Source organism: Musca domestica, unplaced genomic scaffold (assembly GCF_030504385.1).
Source record: "Musca domestica strain aabys unplaced genomic scaffold, Musca_domestica.polishedcontigs.V.1.1 59, whole genome shotgun sequence".
Taxonomy (NCBI): domain Eukaryota; kingdom Metazoa; phylum Arthropoda; class Insecta; order Diptera; family Muscidae; genus Musca; species Musca domestica.
The window spans coordinates 472,649-489,659 of NW_026712362.1; the positions used below are offsets into that span (position 1 = coordinate 472,649).

At 36.8% G+C, this 17,011-nt stretch overlaps 1 protein-coding gene across 1 annotated transcript in view; it reads right to left on the bottom strand.

The window, feature by feature from the left end:
• Positions 1 to 17,011, bottom strand: part of LOC131805620 (protocadherin Fat 4-like) — a 46,433-nt gene that overhangs the window by 1,351 nt on the left and 28,071 nt on the right. The window contains exons 2-4 of the mRNA XM_059129010.1: positions 15,693 to 15,994; positions 2,445 to 3,494; positions 1,653 to 2,376 (exon numbers count right to left, since the gene is read on the bottom strand). Of these exons, the coding sequence (XP_058984993.1) occupies positions 1,653 to 2,376; positions 2,445 to 3,494; positions 15,693 to 15,994 (2,076 nt within the window). The remainder of the gene's footprint in view (positions 1 to 1,652; positions 2,377 to 2,444; positions 3,495 to 15,692; positions 15,995 to 17,011) is intronic.

The following is a 17,011-nucleotide window of genomic DNA, read 5'->3' on the forward strand; positions in this document are numbered from 1 at the left end:
GTGGATTTTTTAAAGAATATTTTTCTAAGGACAAGCGATTCATGTAACGTGGATTTTTCAAGAATATTTTCCAAGGACCATCAAATCACGTAACGTGGATTTTTAAATAATATTTTTCCAGGACCAGCAGATCATGTAAGGTCGATCTTTTCAAGATAATTTTCCAAAACCACCAGAGCATTTATGGGATCTTTTAAAGTATATTTTTGGGGGACCATCAGCGCTATAATCGAGGGTTTTTTAAACAATATCTTTTCGAGGATTATTAGAGCTATAAACGTTGATCTTTTAAAGAATATTTTTAGAGGACTATCCGAGCAATAACCGCGAACTTTTAAATACTATTTGTTTCGAGCACTATCAGAGCTATCTTGGATTTTCGAGGAGAGAGCTATATCGAGCCATAATCGTAGATTTTTAAACAATAATTTTCGAAGACTATCTGATCTTTAAATGTGAACTTTTTAGCGAATATTTCTCAAGGACTATTAGAGTTATAATCGTGAATTGGAAAAATGAAAACTAACCGAGGAATACCATCGTCATCGTCGATTTTAAACGATATTTTTGAGGACTATTAAATATATAAGCGTAGATCTTTTTGAGAGGATTTTCGAGAAATATATTTCGAGAACTATCAGAGCTATAATCGTAGATTTTTAAACAGTAATTCTCGAAGACTATCTAAGCTATAAATGTGAATTTTTTAGCTAATATTTCTCAAGGACTATTAGAGTTATAATCGTGAATTGAAAAAAAAAAAATAACTGAGGACTATCAGTGTTGTAATCGTCGATTTTTAAACAATATTTTTTGAGGGTAATTAGACCTACGAGCGTGGATCTTTTAGAGAATAGTTCTTAAGGATCATCAGAGCTGTAAACGTGTGTCTTTTAAAGAATGTGTTTAGAGGACTATTGGAGGTGAAATTGTGGAATTATAAACATTTTTTTGGATGACTATCAGAACCATAAATTTGGATATTTTAGCGAATATTTCTCTATTATTTGAGGACATTCAGAGCTATAAACGCAAATCTCTTAAAGAATATTTTTAGAGAACTTTTTGAAGACTATCAGAGCTATAAACGTGAGTCTTTTAAAAAATATTTTTAGAAAACTATTTGAGGACTATCAGAGCTATAAACGTGGATATTTTAAAGAAAATTTCTCAAGGATCATCAGAGCTATAAAAGTGGATCTTTTGAAGAATATTTTTAGAGAGCTATTTGAGGATTATCAGAGCTATAAACGTGGGTCTTTTAAAGAATATTTTTAGAGGACTATTAGTGCTGTAATCGTGAACTTTTAAACAATATTTTTGGGAACTATTTGAGCTGTAATTTTGGATTTTAAAAAAACCTTCTTTCGAGGACTAGCAGAACTATAAGCATGGATTTTTAACCAACATTGTTAGAGCACTAAACTTCCGTTCGATGACTATTAGAGCTACAATAGTGAATTTGAAAGCACTATCAGGAGGTATAACGGATGAGTTTTAAACAACAATTTTTCGAGGAGTATCACACATATAATCGAGAATTTTTTAAACAATATATTTTTTCCGGGAAATCAGAGCTATAAAAATTCATTTTTTGCAGATTTTTTCCAAGTACTATCAAAGCATATAATCAATTTGAATCCTTTACTCACTTCTCACAGTGGCAGCATAGTTCTCACGCTGCCTCTCCCGCTCACGTTCCCTCTCCAAACTTGCTGCCAGCATAGCGGTTGCTCCCATGCCCATATTGCTACTTAAGCTGCTACTCGGCGGCGGATGATAGACTCCACCATTACTTATAGGATTCGCCATGGATATATTTCCATTATGTTTCATATGCAGCACTGAAACATTACCACTTGTCACAGTGGCTCCATTTCCATTCCCCGCCACTTTTTCGTGGGTGACCAAATTTGCCGATGACACAGTGCTGTGACCATGACTGTGCACCCGATTGCGTCCCAATGTGGGTGTCGTCTTTCGCGCCTTATTTTTGTAGTGTACAATGTAACACGTCAAGGCCAGTATGATGAGTATGAAGAGAGCCACAATTATACCAAACATGCCCAATATGCTGTTACTCCATGAGGCTTGGGCCAAGGCCACACCTTCCATGGTAACGGATACAGGGACTGAAGTGCTGCGTGGTGGCACCCCAGTATCGGTGGCAATGGCAATCAGGTGTATTGTGGATTCATTTAGAGTTTGTAACTGTTCGGGTCTCATATAAATGTTTCCGGTATTGTCTATCTCAAATAGGCCAGCATGTTGTCCCCTTAACGACAATTCCAGTTTGTCATTGCGATCACCATCTGCCGCCTCCACTTTGCCTATTACCACACCATCCAAGGACTCCGATCTGGATTGTAAGGTTTGCTGTAAGAAAAAAAGGACACAAACAATTAATTTGCTGCAATCCCTTGGAAGAAACGTGTTTTACTCACACTCTTCGGCACAATAAACTCATAGTGGGTCTCACGAAATCTTGGCTCCCAATCGTTGACATCGGTCACCTCCAAAGTCACCTCTGCGGTGGTATTGGTCATGCCATCTGTGGCCACAACTTGAAACTCATGTTTTGTCATTTTCTCATAATCCAATGCCTTGGCCAATATAACCTCTCCCAAAGAGCCGACTGTGAAAAATTCCGCATTCACCGGATCCGGTATGGTGTATTTCAAATGTTTCCCTGGCTTATTGGTGGGCAAAGCCAAGATACGATTCCCCACGGCGGTGTCTTCTCGTATCCGCATAAAAAATTTCTTCTGGACAAAAGTCAAGGCACTCAAATCGCTGTGCGTCCCAATACCAGGCCTCGATAGTGTAACCGTTGCCAAGGCATAACGATCGGGATTGTCAATTTGTGTTGCTTTCACTACCAGCGTTGCACCATTTGTCAAATCCGAATATCCAATGGGTGTGAGCAGAGTTATAACCCCATTATGCGGATGTATTCGAAAATATTTTGTATCCTGGGATTGGACAATGGAATATTGTATGGGTGCACAAATACCCTCATCCTGATCGATGGCCTTTAACGGCTCCGGACGTATACGCAAATCACCTGGCCTTCCATCTGTGGGTAAATCTGCACTATAAGTTTCCCTTAGAAATTTGGGATTTTGATCATCGGCATCGGTAATGACCACCCTTAGCACGGTATCGGAATATTTAGGTGGGGTGCCCTGATCCTGGGCCCTCAGCTTCACTGTGAAATTTTGCATTTGCTCATAATCTAAAGCTTTTTTCAGAACCAAAGTGCCCTCTAATGGGTTTAGGAATTGTACATATTCTGAATAGGGACCCGGCAGTACTTGATATTCCACTGTGGAAAATGGTCCTTGTTGATCGGCATCCTCGGCCTTGGCTCCTTGCAGAATGCGGGTACCCGGCACTGTTACTTCGGATAGGGTAAGGGTGTAGGGTGTTCCAATCCATTGCGGTGCATTATCGTTGATATCAATCACTCGAACATTGACTGGTATAACGAAGCTCTGGAAGTAGAGAGAGGAGAAAAGAGGAGGTAATAATTAATACATATATAAATTAAATTAAAACGAATATTTTTCAGGGTCTTTTAGAGCTTCGGATGTGAACTTTTGAAGGAATATTTTGCATGAATTATCGGAGCATGACCAGTATATCAAAATTCTGTAAGAAGGGAAGGGAAGAAGAGAGGTAAGAATACATAAAATCTTTATTAAATTGTAATTGTTTCAAAAATTATTTTTTCAGGGACCATCTGGAATATTTTGTAAGGTCTACCAGAGCATAAAACGTGGATTTTACAAGGAGTACTTTTTCAAGGACTATCAGAGCATAAAATATGGGGACTTTTTTCAAAGACTTGGAGCTCCAAGATTTTTTTTACAATATTTTAGGACTACTTTTTAAGGACCAACAGAGCATAAAACTTGGATTTCATATTTTCTAGGACACAGCATGAAAAGTAGATTTTTAAGGAAAATTTTTCAAGGACCTACATAGATTAAGAAAATTTTTTTAAGGACTATGAGTCCATGTTACATGCATTTTCAAGGACTAACATGCATGAACTCTTTTTAAGAATCAACAGAGTGTGAAATTCGGATTTTTTAAGAAATACTTTTCAAGGATCAGCAGGGAATGAAATGTGGACCCATAAGCAATATTCTTCAATTACTCACAGCCCATGAAACGAGGATTTTTTCAAGAAATAAATCTTCAAGGACTGCCAGAATTTTAAAAGCGGACTTTGAAAGAATATTTTTCAAGGACCTATATAGCACAGAATGAGAATTTTCAAGCATTAACAGAGAATGATTTTTAAAGGAACATTTTTCAAAGACTACTTGTGTTTCAATTGTGGATCTTTAAAAATAAATTTCCAAGAACTACTAGAGCATGGGGCGCAGATTTTTAAGAAATATACAGGGTTCGATAAAAAAAACTGCAACAAACGCCATAATTTTTAAATTTTTTTGAATTTATTGAATGAAAGCAACAAATTTCGGAAATAGCATCACATTTTTAAAATAAGTTTAGATTTGTTCGAATTGGTCACCTTTGGCAGGAATTATGGCCTTCAAATGGCCAATGAAACAGTCACAAGCTGCCCGAGTATTGCTCTGCGGTATTTTGGCCCATTCTCGGCGAAGTGCTTGCTTTAGGTGATCGACACTTGGGTATTTTTTAGTGCCAACCTTGCTTTCCAAAAAATACTCCAGACACAATAGTCCAACGGATTGTTATCCGGAGATTTTGGTGGCCATTGTGCGCTGGAAATCAAGCGAGGAACCTCATTTTGTAACCATTCTTGGGTGGCGTGTGCTGCGTGCGATGGTTTGGAGTGTTGTTGGAATAACCAAGGTCTGCGGCCAAAATGTTTGCGTGCCCAAGGCTTTAATACACCCTCCAGAATATTTTTCTCCATAATATTCGGCATTTATTCTGATGTCACGGTCGATTAATACGAGCAGAGCGGAGAGCGACCATCGGCAGGTATGGCGGCCCACACCATCACCATGGCCGTCGCTTGAGCTCTGGTGGCCAAACGAAGGTGCTCACTTTCAGCAGACCTCTTTGGCAAGTAAACCCGATCATTTTGTTTGTTTACAAACTGTTGGACAATGAATGTTTTCTCATCGGAGAAAACCAAATTCGGCAGTTCACCATTTTCGGCCAAGCGAAGCAACTCTTTAGCTCTTCAGAGTCTATTTTATTTCTGTTGCGGTGTAAGTTCTTGCACTTTTTTGGAATTTCAATGGCTTTATCCCGAACTCATTTTTCAATATTTGACGAATGGAATATTGCGATATGTTCAGCTCACGCGACGCGGGCTTCGATCAAAATGCTTCTTTACTTTTCGAACCATTTCTGCTGATGTTGCTGTTTTCTTCCGTCCACTTCCTTGATATCGGGCCACACAACCAGTATCACGGTAACGAGCGATGGTACGAGACACAAAAGATTTATTCACATTTAAATGCTGGAGTGCTCCAACGATAGCCATTTGTGGATTTCCAGCCAAATATAAAGAAATCACACTATCCCGCTTGAATTCCATCACGAATACCTATTTTTTCTGGAAAATTCTCACCAAAATGCTTTTGTACGCTTGTGGACAATATACTCAGCTGTCACTGGAATAATTTTTCACAGCTGTCGGACGAGTGACTTAGAAATGACATCAGTCTGAAGTTGTTTGCAGTTTTTTACATCTCATCCTGTAAGGAGCAAAAGAGCATGAAACGGAGACTTTTTAAGGTATATTTTTTTAAAGACCAACTGAGCATGAAACGCATATTTTTAAGGAATACCTTTTTCAAGGATTTTTACGGCATGAAAGTTGCATTTTTAAAGAAATCCGGTCAACTACCAACAGAACAACCAACGTGGGTTATAAAACAAATGTTTTTCCAGGACCAACAGAACGTGAAACATGGATTTTTAAGAAATATTTTTTACAAGGACAATCTGGATTTTTAAAAACGAACTAAAGATGGAATTTGAATTTTCTTAGGATTTTATTTTCAAGGACCAACCGATAAGGAACAGACCTCTAAATGGGGATTTTTAAGGTAACATTTTCGAGGACTGTTTGGATTTTTTAAGGACGAACAAAGCCTGGAATTTGGATTTTCTTAAGATTGTATTTTTAAGAACCGACAGAAAGGTGGATCTTTAGGGACTACTTTTTTAAGGACCAACAGGTAAGGAACAATGCATTTTTAAGGAGAAATTTTTCAAGCACTATCAAAGCTCTAAATAAGGTTTTTAAGAATTACTTTTTTAAGGATTAACAGATAAGGAACAATGCATTTTTAGGAGTAATTTTCCAAACAGTATCAGAGTTCTAAACGAGGATTTTTAAGGTAACCTTTTCAAGGACTATCTGGATTTTGTAAGGACGAACATTGGATGACATTTGGATTTTCATAGGGTTATATTTTTAAGGACTAAGAAATTATTAAACGTGAATTTTTAAGGACCAACAGTTAAGGAAAAATGCATTTTTAAGGAGAATTTTTCAAGCACTATCAGAGCTCCAAACGAGCATTTTAAAGATTACTTTTTTTAAGGATTAACAGATAAGGAACAATGAATTTTTTAGGAGTAATTTTCCAAGTACCATCAGATCTCTAAACGGGGATTTTTAAGTTAACATTTTCAAGGACTATCAGGGCATGAGAATGGATTTTTAGGGAATATTTTTGATACTTAAAAATGTAGGTCCACGTCCCCCTAGGCCCCCCCCCCCCCAATATTCGGTATTTTGATGATTTTAGCGAATTTATTCACCGGAATTGTTTAAAATTTGGTATTCGAAATTAGTAATAGATACTACAGCCTACGACAGAAAATTGTCTGTGCAGGTCCACGTCTTGGTATAGCCCCATATAACGGTACCTTCCGATATTCGTCATTTTAATGATTTTATGGACATTTTTTCACCAGAATTGTTTCAAATTTGGCGTTTGAAGTTCGTAATAGATACTTCAGCCTATGACAGAAAATTGTCTGTGCAGGTCCACGTCTTCGTATAGCCCCCATATAACTGTACCCCCCGATATTCGGTATTTTGATGATTTAAGCGAATTTATTCACCGGAATTGTTTCAAATTTGGTATTTGAAGTTCGTGATGGATACTACAGCCTACGACAGAAAATTGTCTGTGCAGGTCCACGTTTTCATATAGCCCCCATATAACGGTACCTCCCGATATTCGGTATTTTAATGATTTAAGCGAATGTATTCACCAGAATTGTTTCAAATTTGGTATTTGAAGTTCATAATGGATACTACAACTTAAAACAGAAAATTGTCTGTGCATGTCCACGTCTTCGTAGAGCCTCCATATAACGGTACCTCTCGATATTCGGTATTTTAATGATTTTATGGACATTTTTTTCACCAGAATTGTTTCAAATTTGGCATTTGAAGTTCATAATGGATACTACAGCCTAAGACAGAAAATTGTCTGTGCAGGTCCACGTCTTCGTATAGCCCCCATATAACGGTATCTCCCGATATTCAGTATTTTAACGATTTAAGCGAATTTTTTCACCGGAATTGTTTCAAATTTTGGTAATTGAAGTTCGTAATGGATGCTATTACCTATGACTAGAGATTGTCTGTGCAGGTCCACCTATTCGTAAAACCCCCATATAACGGTACCTCCCGATATTTGGTATTTTAATGATTTTAGGGACATTTTTCTCCAGAATTGTTTCAAATTTGATATTTGAAGTTCGTAATGGATACTACAGCCTACGACAGTAAATTGTCTGTGCAGGTCCACGTCTTCGTATAGCCCTCATATAACGGTACCTCCCGATATTCGGTATTTTGATTTTATCGACATTATAACCGATTTTTTTTTAAGTTTCGCATTTGAATACTTATGACAAATGTTACCTACGCAGGTTCATGTCGTCGTATAGAACCTAATATAATAGCTACATTCGGTATTTTTAAGATTTTAACATAATTTTGAACGGATTTGATTGTTTTTAAGAATTGCCAAATTCGTTCCAAATGGTGGAGGGTATTCAAAGTTCGGCCCGGCCGAACTTACATCTTTTTTACTTGTTTATCATTGCAATTAATTTTCCCCTTGGGATTTTATAGCCCATTTAAAGAATCCCAGTTGCAATTTAATGGCATCTTCACCCAATTGTTTCAACATTCTAAAGCCAATTAATCCAATATCTTGAAGAGATTTATACTTAAATTTAAACATCATTTAAACATTAAATGCTTTGGATTAATGTTCTGATTCCAAAACATTTGATGTTTCTTACCTAGTTTCCTACTCTTCAAATGCCAATACCAACAACAAACAGCAATTCCATGCAATTCAAAAAACCTGCAGGGATTGAGAAGTGGCGGCAAACACTATTCCATGTTATTACCGGCTAATCTAAGGAGAACAATCTACAACTAAAACTTACACATGGCGATGACGACACACTGGTCAATGAACTCAAATGTAAACAGCAAAGCACACATCTCTTACACAACAAAGGCAAGAAAAAACAACAACGCTAACCAAAGTTGGTTGAAAAGTTCTTAAACTTCTGGAGAGTTGGAGAGAGAAAATTGAAAAAAGTTCCAACACTCATTGGGTATGTTACAGGTAGTTAGTCTCCCTTTTTGCTGGTCATATATTGTAGAAAGTATTGCAAGTATTCCCATATATAGTTCCATGTATGTATTCAAGTGTGAGTGTGTGTGTTGAGCCATTAGGAGCTTTTCATTCAAACACATTAATGTCGAATGTTTGAAATAGTTTCTTGAATGACGGTGTATGGTCGTATGACGATTGGTTTAAATGAAATCAAACATCCGCAGTGAGGTACAAGGATCTAAGTGAGAGACACAGAGAGAGAGAGAGAGAGAGAGAGAGAGATAGGGAGAGAAAGAGAGAGTGTCGGATTTGTGAATTATGACGAACTTTTGAAATAGAAAAGGATATCCTGGTGAATTTTTAAGAGCATGGAACGTGGATATTATATCATGTTTTCCAGAGCTTCAAACAAGAATTTTTTAAGACATATTTCCCAAGGTATAGCCGAAACTGAGAGTTAAAAAAATATTTTTTTAACTACTACCAGAATATTAAAGCGTGGATCTTTTAAGAATTATTTTCTATCGACAATAACAGCATGAAATGTTACTTTTTAAGGAATATTTTTTCAAGAGCTACCAGAGGTTTTTCCAGGACAAATAGAGCTTGAAACTCGAGTTTTTTTGGGGAATATTTTTCAAGGACCAATAGAGAATGAGACGTGGATTTTAAGGGAAATGGACCAACAGATCACGAAATGTTAAATTCATAGAGAATATTTTTCAAGGACAAACTGAGGATCTACGAATTGATCCTGAGGGACAATATTTAAAAGAAAAAAATTGGAATATTCCCTGATGGTATTATATGGAACGTGGATATTAAACCATGTGTTTTCAAAGACTTAGAGCTTCAGTCTAAAACTTTTTACGAAATATTTTCTAAGGTTTTACCGAAACGAGAGTTTGAAAAAATATATTTTTTAAGACTATCAGAGTATGAAGCGTGCATCTCTTAAGCATTATTTTATATCGACAATTACATCATGAAAAGTGACTTTTAAGGAATATTTTTCAAGAACTACCACAGAATAACACATGGATTTTTCAAGGACAAATAGAGCTTGAAACGTGAGTTTTTTAGGGAATATTTTTCAAGGACCAACAGAGAATGAAATGTGGATTTTAAGGGAAAATTTTCATGAACCATTTCAAGAACAAACTGAGGATCTACGAATTGATCCTGAGGGACATTTTTTAAAAGAAAACATCTCCTGTATGTTTTCTTTAAATATCAAGACCTCGGTAGATCTTCTGTAATTGGAATTTTCCCAGAAGGTAATATATGTAAAGAATTTACCAAAAGGACTTCTGAATGAAAAGGATATTTTTTATAATCTCTTAGAAGTCATCTAGAGGTCCTTCAGAAAAGAGATGCGTGGAGGACCTTTGAAAGCTCTTCTATATGTAGGAGACCTCTATAAGCTTTTTTATGTACAGAAGGTTCGTGTGAGCTCTTCGACGTTTAGAAGCGTTTTTATACCCTTCACCATACTATGGAGGGTATATTAACTTTGTCATTCCGTTTGTAACTCCTCGAAATACTTATGTCAGCAAAGTATAAATATTCTTGATCAGCGTAAAATTCTAAGTCGATTTAGCCATGTCCGTCTGTCTGTTGTAATCACGCTATCTGTCGAAAGAATTGAGAGAGAAGGCTAAAATTTTCCACACATGTTTATTTTTCCAGTAGGCAGGTTAAGTTCGTAAATGGGCCATGTAGATCCACGTTTTTATATAGCCCCCATATAACGGTACCTCCCGATATTCGGTATTTTGACGAGTTTAGGTACAACACCCACCGAAATTGTTTGAGATGTCGTAGTTGACGTTCGTAATGGATGCTATTGCCTGTGATAGAAAATTGTCTATGCTGGTCCAGATCTTCTCACAGCTCCGTTATAACGGAACCTCCCGATATTTTGATGATTTTAGCTACATTATTCACCGTTTATTTCAAGTTTCGAATTTGAATATGGTAATGGCTTATGACAAACAATGCCTATGTAGGTCCACGTCGTATAGACCCCAATATAACGGCTATATTCGGTATTTTTAAAATTTTAACAGCATTTTTTAAGGATTTTATTTTTGGAAAATTTCCAAATTCGTTCCAAATGGTGGAGGGTATTCAAAGTTCGGCCCGGTCGAACTTACTGCTTTTTAACTTGTTAAAGCTCTTTTTGATCCTGAGGGACACTAAGAAAAAAACTTCTATAGTTTATATGAAGACCTCGGTAGATCTTCTGTAATTGGAATATCCCCAGAAGGTATTATATGTAAAAAAATGTCCCAAAAGGACTTCTGAATTAAAAGGATCTTTTGTATAAGCTATTAGAAGTAATTTAGAGCTCCTTTAGAAAAGAGATTTTTAGAGATTTTTTATATTTAGAAGTCCTCTAAAATATTTTCTCTATGTTTGGAGGACCTTTGAAAGCTCTCCTATGTTTAGAAGACCTCTATAAACTTTTTTATGTGTAGAAGGCACATGCGAGCTCTTTACGTTTAAAAGCCCTTTATAGCCATGTGTTTAGAAGAATATCAAGAGGTTTTCTAAGTTTTGGAAGGCTCTAAAAGAAACATTCTCTTTTTTTCTTTCAGAAGCTTCTTCTTGTAAAGAAGCCCGGAAAATCCTATATATCTTTGGAAAGCCCCTAGAGGCTATTTCAAGTAAAAGGAGATGTCTAGAGCAAGGGTAGTTTTTGTACTCCCCCCATTTTTTTAATCTCCCTTTGCATTGTTTTTGGCTATGGCCCTTATTGTGTGTGAGCTGAGAGCCCTTACAGGTATGGACAACCTCTACAGGCTTTTCTCTATCAAGAATGCGTCTAGAGGCTTTTCTAGGCAAATAAAACCTTTGGAAGCTCTTTCATGTTCTTCCAATTTTGTAAAAAAAAGTCGCTTAGAGCACGCTCGCCTGGCCCTGCTCTTGAGGCTCTTTATGAACCGAAAACCTTTAGAGGCTTTTCTAAAAACTGCTTCTTAGACTCTTCCTGCTTTTTAGAACCTTTAGATATTCTTCCACGTGCTGAGGTTCTGTGAATTAGATATCCATCTCCAGATTCTTCTACGTGTTAAGGTTCTGTGAATTAGATCTTCATTCCAAAGTAGATTCTCGGCAAGCTTTGGGCATTTAGAAAACCTTCCAAACGTCTCAATTCATTGACCTACTCCTATTTGCTTATATAGTCTTTTCCTTATTAAATGAGTTAGTGCTATTAGCTTACACCACCAGCTTTAACAAAAACAAAACTGGATTAGCAGTTCCTGCCAGGTGTTAAAAGGCGAAGTAGGGCCTCTATTGGTATGGTGAGGGGGGTTTCCTTTTTGTGTAGTTTGGTTTTGCACACCACCTACTTTTTTCGCACCAGGCCGTCAAATGTTAGCACTTGTGTTAGGAACTTTTAATGATAACATTATGACATGAATGGGAATTGATTACACTCGAGGAAAAAATGGAAATCAAATTGGAATTTGTGGGAAAAAATTGAATATTAAATTGTTCTAAGATCCGAAAAGAGGATGTCACTGATTCTACTTCTAATTTTTGATGTAAATTTGGTCAGTATTGAATCCATTAGATAAACAGGTTTTATAACCATTCTCTCTCTCTCTCTCTCTCTCTATCTATCTCTAGTAACTCACAAAGAGTAGTAATCTCACCAAGTGCCCATGGTCGCCCTTTTAATAAACGATGCCCTAAATGTTTAATACAGAGCTGAGGAAAAACTATATGGGCTTTTATGAAAATATTTTTTAAGAAAAAATTCAATTTTTTCTAATATTTTTCAAATTCATGTCAACTTTTTTAAAATTGAATATTGTCCTAAATGAACACCATTTTGAAGGAACTTGAAAATTTACAAAAAAAAAAAAAAAAAAAAAAAAAAAAACGTCGAAAAATACAGCTCAAAGGAAAAGTTTTTTTTTTTGGGCTATACGAAAAAGTGATCCTGCATATAGTCATAGGCTGTAGTACCCACTAGCAACTTTCAATACGAATTTTTAAACAATTCAAATTAATACTGTCGGTAATATCATCATAATACCAAATAAAGGGAGGTGCCGTTATATGTGGGCTATGTGAAGGAGTTGACCTACATAGACAATTTTCCGTCATAGGATGTAGTACCCATTACGAGCTTAAAATACGAAATTTGAAACAATTCCAGTGAATACTGTATCTTAAATCATTAAAATACGGAATATCAGGAGGTATCGTTATATGGGGGCTATACGAAAGTGTGGACCTTTATACGCCGTTTTTGTCGTAGGCTGTATTAGCTATTACAAACTTTAAATGCGAAATTTGAGGAAATTCCGGCATAAAAATTTAGCTATAATCATCAAAGTACCGAATATTGTGAGGTACCATGGGCTATATGGGGGCGATATAAAAACGTGGACTTACATAGATAATTTTCCGTCATAGGACCCATTGCGAGCTTCAAATACGAAATTTGAAACAATTCCGGTGAATTGTGTTCCTAAAATCATCAAAATATTGAATATCGGGAGGTAACATTTCCACAATTTTCCGTCATTACGAACTTTGAATACAAAATTTGAAACAATTCTGGTATAAAAACTGTTGTATGGGGGCTATGCGATATAGTGGACCTATATAGATATTTCCCTTCCAGAGGGTAAAGTACTCAGAAGGAACTCAGACAATTCAGACAATTCCATTGGAAAATGTGGCTAAAATCATCAAAATACCGAATATCAGGAGGTTTCGCTATACCGGCTGAGATAAAAAAAAACTGCAACAAAGTCAAACGCCATAATTTTTCCATTTTTTTTAAATTTTATTGAATGAAAGCAAAAAATGTCGGAAATGGCATCAAATTTTAGAATAAGTTTAGATTTGTTCGAATTGGTCACTTTTGGCACGAATTATGGCCTTCAAATGGGCAATGATGCCGCCACACGCTGCCCGAGTGTTGCTCTGCGGTATTTTGGCCCATTCCCGGCGAAGCGCTTGCTTGAGGTATTTTTTAGTGCCAACCTTACTTTCCAAAATACTCCAGACACAATAGTCCAACGGATTGGTATCCGGAGATTTTGGTGGCCAATGTGCGCAGGAAATGAAGCGAGGAACCTCATTTTTTTAACAATTTTTGGGTGGCGTGTGCTGAGTGCGATGGTTCGGTGTTCTGTTGGAATGTCCAAGGTCTGCGGCCAAAATGTTTGCGTGGCCAAGGCCTTAATACACCTTCCAGAATATTTTCGGCATTTATTCTGATGCCATGGTCGATTAATACGAGCGGAGAGCTATTATGGCGCCCACACCATCACCATGGCCGGCGCTTGAGTTCTGGTAGCCAACCGAAGGTGCACATTTTCAGCTGACCTCTTTGTCAAGTAAACACGATCATTTTGTTTGTTTACAAACAGCTGGACAACGAATGTTTTCTCATCAGAGAAAACCAAATTCGGCAGTTCACAACTTTCGGCCAAGCGAAGCAACTCTTTAGCTCTTTTGAGTCTATATTCTTTCTGTTGCGGTATAAGTTCTTGCTTTTTTTGGAATTTCAATGGCTTTATTCCGAGTTCATTTTTCAATATTTGCCGAATGGAATATTGCGATATGTTCAGCTCATGAGTCATTTTTCAGCCACTGCGACACGGGTGGGTTTCGATCAAGTCGCTTGCTTACTTTTCGAACCATTTTTGCTGATGTTGCTGTTTTCTTCCGTGCACATCCACTTCCTTGACGTCGGCCTACGCTCCAGTATCACGTTAACGAGCGATGGTACGAGACACAAAAATATTTATTCAGATTTAAATGCTGGAGTGCTCTAACGATAGCCATTTGTTGTTTTCCAGCCAAATATAAAGAAATACACTATCCCGCTTGAATTCCATCACGAATAACTTTTTTTCTGGAAAATTCTCACCAAAATGCTCTGGTACACTTGTAAACAATATAATGAGCTGTCACTGGAATAATTTGAACAACTATCGGATGAGTGGCTTAGAAATGACAGCAGTCTGAAGTTGGTTGACGTGGACCTGCATACGCGATTTTTTGTCGTAGGCTGTAGTGCCTATTACGAAATTTAAATACGAAATTTGAAACAATTCCGTTAAAAAATATAGTTATAATCATTAAAATCCCGAATATTGGGAGGTACCGTTATATGAACCGACATGGCCCATTTACGAACTTAACCTGCCTACTGGCAAAATACCCATGCGTGCAAAATTTTAGCCTTCAATCTTAATTCGTTCCAAAGATAGCGTAGTTTAATAGTTGGGGTTTTTAAATACCTCTTTCTCTCTCTCAGGCAGCTCTCTCTAATTCTCACAGAAATGTATTCTCATTTAGTGCTCAAGGGCGGCCTTTTCCTAAACATTGCATCTCTCTGTCTCTCTCAAGGTTGCCATACAGTTTTATAAAAGTTTGTTTACCACGTATTTATATTTTTCCCGAATCATCAAAACTCACTATTTTTTCGGGTGTATATCCTTCTTTCCCTACTCGATAGGTTCTAAGTAAATTCCTTAAAGACTTTTCCAACTATACTTGCTCGTTAGTAAGGAAAACTTGCAAAAAAAATATGATTGCCATGCGATTTAGGTGGTAGCGTGTCGGTGCGTGTGGAGGATTTTTGGATTTGGCCACACAAATCACAAGTTAACGGAAGCCAAAAGGGGGTCTAATTTATGGTTTTTGTGTGGAAACCTACATGACACCTAGCACACACACACCCATACACTCATCTCAAGGAGGAAAGTGGTAACATTCTTCCTGCTGCAACAACAACCGCATTGTTAACCCAATATTTGTTGTTTTCTTCTTTGCCCAACAAAGTGAAACAAAGTGGCGGGGTGAATGAATTCTAATGTTACACCCTTTCTATTTCACTGCAATTTTTGGAATTAAGTTTCGGCATTAAATGTGAGGCGTGATTTTGGTGTAGCAAAAAAAAAAAAAAACAATAACACCAAAACTAAATTTGTTGCTATTGCATGCAGCGTAATAAACTTAAGCCAACTTAATTTTGTTACAGTGTAACAATTAAATTTCGCCGAAAAAAAAAAATAAAAAAATTACATGGAGTTAGGTCACTGAACTTACCGGATCTGTGGAATGACGTCGTATACAAATGACATTAACATAAATCGACGAGGGTCCCGTTTTCCCCTCCTTATCTAATTCCACAGCCAATGCCAGATCCTTGGTACCTGGAACAATTTCCACTGGGGCATCTTTTTCTCGCAACGCCAAGTTTATGTCACCATTTTCCAAATCAGGATTGCCGTTGATACGCAACTTCCCAATAATTGTGCCTATGTCCAAGTCTTCACTGGCAAGAAAACTTTCCGCTGAACCGCCACCTTCTAGGTAACAGCGTGAATCAAGTATTGCACTTTCGACAGCTGCAAAAGAGAGAGAGGGAGAGAAAAAGGATAAGGAAATAGGTTTAAAATAAATAAATTGGAAAAATATTTTTACTTCTTGGAAATCTACCTCTTTTATGGCTAAGAACTTATTTGAATGAGGCAAATGCTACATTTTTTGAACTTATGTCTCAAAGTCTCACTTTTCTTCCCGGCAACTTATGCACGTGGGCATTGGTATCTTCTGATGTCTTTGGCATTCAAAATATCTACAAGACCTTTTGGAGGGGTTCTTTTACCAGAAGGGTTTCTTTTAGAATAACTCTTAAAGGACTTTTGCATTTGAAGCCCCTTTTGTAGGAATTCGATATTTTGATTATCTGCTGAAAGTGTTCTAAATATAAAAAAGTCTGCATCTCATAGAAGACCAGAAGAAGGTCCCTTATTCTTTCCTATACAACAATTTATTGACATCTATGTTAATTCATTGTGATTATCATCTAATGAGTGGGGAAATAATTCTCATTTAAAACATAACATCAGATGGAAAAGATGTTCGGTATTCGATCGCCAACTGTGTTGAGCTCTACATTTAGCGAGTTAAGTGCTTTACCCTCTTGATTTTATTACAGGCAAAAACCGACCTCATTTTTCAGACTTATCTGTTTTTATACCCTCTACCAAGGAGAGTATTTTCGTTGGGCGCCATTTCCGAAAAAATGCATCAACAGTAAAATATTTCCATCCCCAAGTGTTAATTTTGAAATATTGAATTAATGCTCTGTTCCAGAATATCGATTATCATATTTTTACATTCTTGCAGCTTCTAGAACCGAGGCTTAATTCATTTTTTTTTTTTCAAAATTACCACTTGGAGATGAACATATATCACTGTTAATGAATTTTTAGAAAATGGCGCCCAACGTCAAATTTTTTTAAATACCCTCGACCATACTATGGAGTTTATATTAACTTTGTCATTCCGTTTGTAATTCCTCGAAATACACATGTCAGACCCAACAAAGTGTATATATTCTTGATCAGCGTAAAATTCTA